We start from the raw sequence: 9,743 nt of genomic DNA on the forward strand, positions 1-9,743 counted from the left end.
TTTAATCATTTTTCTCAAATTGAGCAATTAAACGATAAAATTAGTTCACGAAATTTTCACACATATCAAATAGCATGCTGTAAACACCAAAAATAATATTAAAATAATTTTTTAACATCCACAATTTTTACTAGCAGTTTATCTGCAAATTACTGGTGGTTCATCCAAAACTTATTGGCAACTTGTCTGCAAACTTTTTATCTAAATCATTGATGGTTCATCCAAAAAAAAATTTACTTGTAGTTTATTTGCACATTTGGTTCATCCATAAAACGAAGTGTTGGGACGGAAGAGTTCAAGGAAACTCTTACTGTGGAGTGTAGCGGAGTATAGGTAGGAACTTTTCTGTTACACTTGTATTGCATTAACATTCATAAGCATGCTCAAGTGAATTGTTGAATTCTACTTTGCTATATGATTGAGAATGTATTGGGAACTGTTATTATGTATGCCTTATCTACTATTTTGCATTGATTTTCTTGTGATTAGACTCGCATTGAGCTTATTAAGCTCATCCCCCTTAATTCCTTTTTTTTCAGATAACTCACAAGGTTAGGACGTGGACTCAACATTCGGAGGGCTCGTCTAAAATTTTTTTAAGAATTATTTTAGTCTTATTATTTATATTTTTTGTTATTTGAGAACTTTATTTTTTTGTTTGAACTGTTGCATAAGACTTAGATTTTCGATTAATTTTGGCATGCATGGCAAATAGGTTGGTTAGGTTAATGAAATTTCAAATTTAATTAAAGATGCATGGAATTTGGTTTTAAAATTAAAACTATAACATAATATCATTTTTTCACTACGATGTCATGTAAATGGGTTTTTTGAAAAGTATACGAATTGAAAAACAACGAAGTTTTCAAAGTAGTCACTATTACAAGGAAAATGTTAAAATCAATCGATTTTTGAAACTTGTGTCTTTTAATGGAAAAGAAACAACATACTAACAGCTTGTTTGGTTTGGTGTATTGGCTAAGCCAATACACCCCTAATCGGTGGGCCCCACCTAATACCTCTCTAACACGTCGTTTGGTTTGATGTATTGGTAATACGCATCTAATCCATTACCTTCTTAATCGGTGAAAACCACCGATTTCTATTCCCCCCTCTTTGCCCAGATTAGCTACTGATTGAGCATCACCTCCCTGATTTGCCCTCCCCCCATCCCCTTGTTTCTCTTCTGTTCCTTCATCCGATTTCCTTCCTTATTTCTTTGCTTTTGTTTCCTGCCGATTTCCTCCCAGTCCATTATGCCTCTTTGCTGCCGATTTGTTCCCTCCGTTTCCTTTCTTTTCTTTTTCGCTCTGCCACTCTTTCGATTGCCTTCTCAACCAGTCGACCTTCTTCTTCTCAACCAGTGAAACCAAAAAAGCCGACGATATCCCCACTGTCACTGTAGCCATCGCTGGTTCTATCGTCGACAACGCTCAGTCTCTCGAGCTCGCCACTCGAGTAATGGAAAATCCCTCTGTTTCTCTTCACTCTTTCTACCCTATGTTACAAATTTTCATTTAATTTCTCCTTTTTCTATCAGAGTCAAGGAGGAATTCATCATTTGGAATCTGGATTTGAAAAAGCAATGTGGGAAAGTCTTTAGTATCTGAAGAAGGGATTCAAGCTGGAAGGAAAAGAAGAGTTGACAGCTCACCTTCACGTGGTACTAAAAAAAGGAGGCAAACAAAAGATGCTTCTGTAATTCAATAAGAGGATTGTGCTCACAGGTATCCACTTCTGCTCTTATATTGATTTCTTTTGGCATGTTATTTAACCATGTGCTGATATTCTGATTATTTCTTGATTCAGATAACTGAGGTTTGTTTACAATTACGTTTGTTGTTTTTCAGTGTAAATTCAACTGAACCAAATTCGCTTCCAGATCAGCCTGTATCATTGTCATATGATCAGAGTCAAGGAGGAGCTGATGAGACTAATGCACTGGTTGTTGATAAAATAACAGAGATTTTGGAAGAGACTTTTGAAAAAAAGGTTGTAGTTGATTCTTCCAATCTAGGAAATACTGATCATTTGCAGGATATTGTAGCAGAATCAATGCAGGGTATTCCTCAAAGTGGAGGAATGTGCAGTCTTGCAAGTGCTTCAGGAGAGAATGGTGGATCTGGGGATCCAGTAATTGTTCAAGAAGCACATTTGGGGAAGGTTTCTCAAGTTACCAAGCCCTATCAGGTAAAGGCTGATTCTAGCTATATGCAAATTCCTTTTTTCTTGCATGCAGATGACAGTATCAACATTTTACTAGGCTCTTATTTACAATGTGCATTTGTATTTTGTTTGCTTTTCCCCTCATTTGTGTTCCCCGGGTCTTTAACAGTAGCATTCCCCATTTATGATCAAGTTATTAAATTTCTCATAATAGTTATACAAGTTGATCAGGTTCTTTTGTTTTTGGGTGTCTTTTTCAGTCTTTCTATTTTGTATCCTTGCGGTTCATAAGTGTTTTTATTCTGTAGCCAATGAAAGACGTGTCAGAAGGAGGCACAAAGCTTGAAGACAACGTAGTTCCCAAACTAGATGAGAATGAGAAAATTGGAATGAGGACGAGGTCAAAGCAGAAGTTGTAGAAATATATGTAGTTTCTTTTTAGCTTCTACAGTTATATTTTAACCATTTTGCACAAAGGTACTCTTTTCTTTCCAATCTCGCATCCTAGTGTCCCGTCAAATTATGAATTACACCTTGAAGTAGCTTTTGAAGTACTCTTTGTTTTTGGAGTTTTGCAGAATAGCAGATGTTCAACATGCCATGTAACAACTAAACATGGGAAAGTTGCTTAATAACTTGGATCTTGTTCAGAATACTTGTAAATGCTTATCCTTTTATTTTGGTGTGGGTTTGTTTAGTAGTGCTGGTACCTTTTGTGATTGTTATAGGTTTCTTACTAGGTCTATAATTGTTAAAAGGTGAATTGTAGGAAGGATAGATGCGGACAGATAAATTGGATTATTTTCACTTTTTTGTTGAATTATTTTCACTCTTGAATTATAAACTTCATCTTGTTTCCTTGTTCTTGCTGGTAATTCACAATTAGTTCTTATGTAGCCCTGTATAACAGACACAGTCACATAGATGATCTTTGTAAGTCATCCTTCTGAAATCTAGAGATAGTCAAATGGGAAAGAGTCGTAGGCAGTCTAAGAAGAGGTGTACAAAACCGACTCAGAGTTTCATTAGAAACTGCCAATGGTGCGTCTGGATTTAACCTTAGCTACTGGTTGCAACTCTATGTCATTGAATGTACTATTGCGGGGTTCATGCGTATCAATCAAATGGTGGTAATCTTCCTCGACTGATGTTATTGTGTTTGTATCTGTCATTATGATTGAGCATGTTTCTGTGTCTATGTTACTGTTGCAATGGGAACTAACCAAAACTTGGATTATGGTAATAAAATTGTTCTTATACTATTTCATGTTTCATGTTTCATTGTCATGTAATTGTTTTTCTGAATTGTTTTTCTGAATTTAGCTGATTGCATTGATTGTTTTAATTCATTGGATCAGTGATGGACATCATTCAGCTTCATTGTTTAGTTTCTGGCATTGGTGCTCATGACATAGGCAGAGTAAGTAGAGATTCCCTTCTGCTGAAAACGAGGAACAAGTAAGCTTTTGATTTCTTCTGCTGAATGCTTGCTTTATATTGTAGTTGAACTAAGATCTTGAGGCAGTACTGCAACTTGTCAACAAATATGTCTTCTGGTTTTTGGTGCTTTAGAGGAAACATGTGCTCTTGGCAATTTAGCCTTCCTGGAGAGGTAAATTACTTTTGATTCATTGTGATTTTTTAGCAACCTTACCTCATGGCCTTCTATTTCCTGATTTATCAATGCATCATATAAATCCAGAATTGGCAGAGATTGCTTTTTCCCTTAACTTGTGGAATGGACACATGAAGTTGGAGGTTATTTTCAATGGCAACTTTGGACAGTATTCGTTTTCCTGCTAGATTGGTGAGCTATTTTGTTTGAAGTGAAGAATCGGTTTCATGGAAGGCCAATTGGAGTTGAGAGCAAGGTGAAAGAGATATTGTATCGGCTTGAATTTCTTCTATTGAATGCTTGCTTTATATTTTTAGTTGAAAGTGAGATATTGAGGCAGTACTTCCGTTTAATTCAAAATTGTTGTAAATTCAATCGAGTTCTTGATGATAATTCGATATGGTTATGTTTTTTTTATTTTTTAGAGTTCAATTCTTACTTATTAAATTTTATTAGTTATAATTATTTTAAATTTTATTAAATCATATATTTTAATTAAAATATATTTAATATTAATTATTTCAAATTATCTTTTATAGTATCATATAATATATTATGATTTGAGTAAATTCATATAAGAATATTAATTATTAAGAATTTTATTAAATTATATATTTTAAGTATAATATATTTAATAATAATTATGTTTAAATATGATTAAATTATTTATTATTCATATTAATAATCTTATCAAAATTTAAATAACAATAACAATAATAATTTACCAAAACAAATTTCTGGTAATTATTAAGAATTTTATTAAATTATATATTTTAATTAAAATATGTTTAATAATAATTATGTTTAAATATGATTAAAATATTTATTATTGATAATAATAATCTTATTAAAATTTAAATAACAATAACAATAATCATTTACCAAAATAAATTTATGCTAAGGGTATTCTAGTCATTTTAGTTTTTTCCACTATGCTATTACACCTCTATTCCATTCAACCAAACACAAGATTACTATTACGCATCTATTCCATTACATTCAACCAAACAGTTGATTTGCTATTACACCTCTAATCCAATACACCTCTAATCCAATACATCTCTAATCCAATACAGCGAACCAAACGCACTCTAAGTTTTTCTACTAAGATAAACGACTAATTAAAAAGGAACTATTTTAAAAACTTTGATAATTTTACTAGGCTATTTCGGTAGCCAATGTAATATTCCAAATTCAGCCTAACGTCTAGACCGGGTTTAAGAGTTACATTTATAATATTTAATAAATTATATGATTTTTTTATAATTTTAATAATATTTTTCTAATTCTTTCATATTTTTAGTGATATTTTAATAGTTCTGTAGTATTTCTATAATTTTAAAATTTTCTAAATTTGTTATAATTTTTTAAGCTTTTAATAATTAAAAAAATTAAATAAACCCTTGATGTTAACATTTTTTCTTGTCAAATTCCATATTAATTGCCACAGTATCGATGTTAGCCTCCATGTCATCACTTAATAGTTCAACAAGAGTTGATTAATTATTAATTATTGATTAAGGGGTTAATTTATATTTTAATTATTTAAAGAAAATTTCACTTCGAATATTTAGTAATATCAAGTATTTCGGAAATAAATGTTATTTTATTTGAATTTATAGTTATACAACAAATTCATATCTTAAAAGGAAATCCATTTACTACATTACCATTAGAGTTGTTTTAACTCCACTAAAAAGGTTTTAAGAGTAACACATGTTTCATTTAAGATATAGAAAAAAACTAAAAACATATCAAAAATTAAAATGTGTAGATATGTTAATTTTTTAATTTTACTTGTCAAATTAAAATTTTCTAATAACACTATATAAATACTAACTCCTCTGTAATTATTTCATACACAATTTATAAAATCTTTAAATTTCACAAACAGGCCTTTATCAAACACATTCCACACATATGTTTGATTCAAATTCAATTATTTTTAGGCTTAATTCACGGCTTAATCCTTGAAGTATACTCATTTTTCCATTTTGGTACCTAAACTTTTTTTGTCCCAATTTAGTACCTAAAGTATCAATTTTCTCTATTTTTGGTCCCTTTTGTAATTGCTGTTAAAAAATATATATTAGGCCACTTTGGCCAATGGAAAAATGCCACATGGCTTTTTTGGCCAATGAAAAATGCCACGTGACAATTAGATTTAAAATAAAAGTATTAAAATTAAATTAAAAATAAGAAATTATAATATTAAATATTTAAATATTAAAAATACTATTGACTTTGACCAACCGTTGACCAGTACTATCTGACTATTGATCGGCATTGACTTGCCATGTGGTGTTATTAGAATACGCCATGTGCTATTTTTTATTTTTTAATATTATATATATTATATTAATTAAAAATGTAAAAAATAATATATAATATATAAAAATTTAAAAAAATTTAATTTTTTTATAAAATTCTAAAATATATAATTATAGATTTTAAAAATTCAAAATAATATATAAAAATTGAAATTTGTTATAAAAATTAAAAAATATATTTAAATTTCAAGTAATTGAAAAAAACCTTGAATTTTAAATAACTTTTTAAAATTTTATAAAAAAATATTTTTAAAATTTTTTAGAAATATTTTTTACAATTTTTTTATATTTTTTTACAATTCTCTTACATTTTTTGTAATAATATTATTAATTTCAACTAATTTCTTTTTAGTTATCTTTTTTAATTTTAATTTTATAATTTATAATTTTTTTTCTATATTTTCTATATTTTTCATATATTTTTAATGTGTATATACATTTAATAAAAGAAAACATTTATTTTTTTACATAAAGTTATCACATGGCACTTGGTGATTGACTATCGAATTTTTTTAACGTGTTTCAAAAAATAAACTAAAAAATATAACGGAGGCATACTTTAAGTACTAAATTCAAAAGTGATTTTTTAGATATCAAATTGGGACAAAAATTTAAGTACTAAAGTGGGAAAATGAAAATACTTTAGAAGGCAAACTGTGAATTAAGCATATTTCTTATCAGCGTGGCAGTTAACGAATAATAACATATATATATAAAGAAAAAGCTTTGGCCCAATGATTTAATTTGGGCCATTTAGCCCATTAACTGAGAAAGAAGAAAGTTTTAAGTAACAATTTGTCATTCAACACATTCAAATTTTATTTATTTATTTATTTTGGTGTTTAAATTTTATCTCAATTTAATATATGAACTACTATTTCCCTCTTATTTTATCTTTTAAAAATGTTACAAATAAAAATGTTTCTTATTAATTTTTTCAATAAAAAAATAAAACAAATGGAAATTTAAAATGGACAAAATTCGATTATCAGGAAAAAAAAAAAAAAAAAGACAACCTGAGCAACGAAGCCCGTTGGGAGTTGGGACTATAAAAATTCGGTGTCTGATATTTTTATTTTCTCAAACCAGAGTGTGAATAAAAAAAAATTTCTCTGGAAACAAAGCAACTATCAACTACGTTTACCTCAGATCTAAAACACCTCGTCTCAGATCCACTAAATTCACCATGTCTACTACTTTCAGCGGCGATGAAACGGCTCCCTTCTTCGGCTTCCTCGGCGCCGCCGCCGCTCTCGTCTTCTCCTGTAATCACTCCTTACCTTTCCTCCCTTTTAAATTTATCTTATCTTTTCTTTAATTATTAGATCAATCGTGATTTCGATTTTTTGGTCGTCTGATGGAGAATTGATGATCGTATTACTAGTTCCTTGTGTCGTTATTAAACGAACTAATTGAAAAAAAATGATTTCTTTGGTTTTTATTGTAAATTTGTGTATACATTTGATGGCTTATGATATGGATTGATATGGATCTTTGATGGTGAGATATGAATAATTCTGAAATAAATTTACTTTGATTCAGCTGAGATAATTTGATACTTCGAAGATTTAGTTTTTATTGGAATTAAACGACAATTCACGTAAACTAGAGTTCTTTAGATGTGGATCTAATAAGAATTTTGCATCCAAATATACTCTGCACTGCAGGTTTAAAGTTGAAAAAAAAAATTAATTTGTGAATTTTTATATGAATCGCATTTAAATAAACTGAAAATTTGTCTAAATTAAAAAGAGAGAGAGTGTGTGAATTTAGGTATGGATTGCATTCAAGTAAACTCAGCATGGTTTAAATTGAAAAACGAAATTAATTTGTGAATCTAGGTATGGGAGCTGCATACGGGACGGCTAAGAGCGGTGTGGGTGTGGCTTCAATGGGTGTGATGAGGCCTGAGTTGGTGATGAAATCCATTGTTCCAGTTGTTATGGCTGGTGTTTTGGGTATTTATGGGTTGATTATTGCTGTTATTATTAGTACTGGCATCAATCCAAAGGCCAAATCGTATTATCTTTTTGATGGTTATGCCCATCTTTCCTCTGGTCTTGCTTGTGGACTTGCTGGGCTTTCAGCTGGAATGGCAATCGGAATTGTTGGTGATGCTGGTGTCAGGTATGCTGCTTTTAACCCCTATGTTTTAACTGACTTATGACACTGCTATTGTTGATTGACACTTGAAGTAGTTGGCCGTGTAAATATTGATTTATGTCTTTAATGGTTGCTTAATGTCTTTGTATAGTTTACTAGCATGATGCGCCTCCCGTATTTGGTTTAATATCTTTATAGAAAGCATCGACATAGACACGCAATGCGTACGGCATAGACATGGTGATACGTGAGTTTTCTAGAAGTTAGGAAATGGTATGGCAGGAGAATAGCAAAAAAATTAAATAAATGTTTTGAGTATGATAATATATGATAAAAATGTAAATATAATACTTATAAATTACACATTAACATGCAAATAGCTTCTGATTTTTTAGAATTTTTTTTGAATGTCAAAGCATTAACTTTATTATAAAGGAATGAAATGATTGCGTGTTCGGACATGTCTAGCTGAGTCTTGACCTTGTTTTGACCATGTTTATTTTTATTTTTTGACGCGTCCTCCCATGTCCTACACGTAGTTTGCTGTTCCAGAGTCATGTCCATGTCAGACAAGTCCAAGACATGGATGCTGTCCTAGAAAAACTGTCCGTGCTTCACAGACAACTGTGCTGCCCTCAATTCTAGTCATGCCTTTTACTAGAATGATGCATTTCTGGGTCTGGAAATTTTCCTTTATGAAATCTGATCGAAGTGATAGTTTCTGAGAGTGTGTTGAGTTATAAGAAAATTAATGATAAACTGATAATGTGTTGACATAATACAATGATCCGGTTCCATTTATTCAGTTAGATATGAGCTTATGTGATTCTGTTGATCTATTGCTGCTATCCTGGAAAACATTTTGAATGATTGATGAAATCGAACATGTACTTCCAATTAATTTGTGTGGAATATGTGTGTATGATTTGGTATTGCAGAGCTAATGCACAGCAGCCAAAACTTTTTGTTGGAATGATCCTTATCCTCATCTTTGCTGAAGCTTTGGCTCTTTACGGCCTCATCGTGGGCATCATCTTGTCTTCTCGGGCTGGCCAATCTAGAGCAGAGTAAAGCGCTGGTAGAGCTGTTTTAGTAGTATTCTTTTATTACTTATCGTGTTTATTATGATTGGACATCAAGTGGTGGGTTTAATGAGCAGTGTCTCTTTCCTCTTGGTAGAAGTAGAATTGAGTTCTCTCTCTAATAAATTGTATGGTTATTGTTTGGTAAGTGTATTTGCAGTGTGTGGAACACTATTAATTTTGGAGAGATAATATATCTATGTATTTAATCCATAGCTTTTAGATGGTTGGTGGATATATTTATTTTTGGTACGTATCAATATTGATGTATCAAAACAATATCACACTACTTGTTAAATAATGCCTGAAATTTTTAAAAAGTTCAATTTACATTTAGCATACACTACATTTTTCAAAATCCATTCTTATTAGCACTACTTAGTATCTTAAATTTTAATGTTTATTAACTAAAAAAACCAACAATTATGATTAGTAATAAATATGAAT

The 9,743-nt window shown here is 30.5% G+C and overlaps 1 protein-coding gene and 2 long non-coding RNA genes across 3 annotated transcripts; all 3 read left to right on the forward strand.

The window, feature by feature from the left end:
• The first annotated feature begins 1,572 nt into the window (after nt 1-1,572).
• On the forward strand, nt 1,573-2,887 carry LOC121212702 (uncharacterized). Its single transcript, XR_005908006.1, has 4 exons — nt 1,573-1,727; nt 1,851-2,190; nt 2,475-2,643; nt 2,745-2,887. It is a non-coding gene; the product is annotated as an uncharacterized lncRNA (long non-coding RNA).
• A 487-nt stretch (nt 2,888-3,374) lies between these two features.
• On the forward strand, nt 3,375-4,130 carry LOC107902926 (uncharacterized). The gene is made up of 3 exons (XR_005908007.1): nt 3,375-3,586; nt 3,670-3,778; nt 3,869-4,130. It is a non-coding gene; the product is annotated as an uncharacterized lncRNA (long non-coding RNA).
• A 2,958-nt stretch (nt 4,131-7,088) lies between these two features.
• Nucleotides 7,089-9,507, forward strand: LOC107903720 (V-type proton ATPase 16 kDa proteolipid subunit-like). The gene is made up of 3 exons (XM_016829867.2): nt 7,089-7,376; nt 7,953-8,238; nt 9,153-9,507. The coding sequence occupies exons 1-3, from the start codon at nt 7,298-7,300 to the stop codon at nt 9,283-9,285; spliced, it is 498 nt and encodes a 165-aa protein (XP_016685356.2). The 5' UTR covers nt 7,089-7,297; the 3' UTR covers nt 9,286-9,507.
• Nucleotides 9,508-9,743: the final 236 nt, after the last annotated feature.

Source organism: Gossypium hirsutum, chromosome A13 (assembly GCF_007990345.1).
Source record: "Gossypium hirsutum isolate 1008001.06 chromosome A13, Gossypium_hirsutum_v2.1, whole genome shotgun sequence".
In the NCBI taxonomy this organism is placed as follows: Eukaryota; Viridiplantae; Streptophyta; class Magnoliopsida; order Malvales; family Malvaceae; genus Gossypium; species Gossypium hirsutum.

Coding starts and splice junctions, on each gene's coding strand:
- LOC107903720 (XM_016829867.2), top strand. CDS start 7,298: ATGTCTACTACTTTCAGCGGCGATGAAACGGCTCCCTTCTTCGGCTTC. Junction 7,377..7,952: donor CGCCGCTCTCGTCTTCTCCT/GTAATCACTCCT, acceptor TTGTGAATCTAG/GTATGGGAGCTGCATACGGG. Junction 8,239..9,152: donor GTTGGTGATGCTGGTGTCAG/GTATGCTGCTTT, acceptor TTGGTATTGCAG/AGCTAATGCACAGCAGCCAA.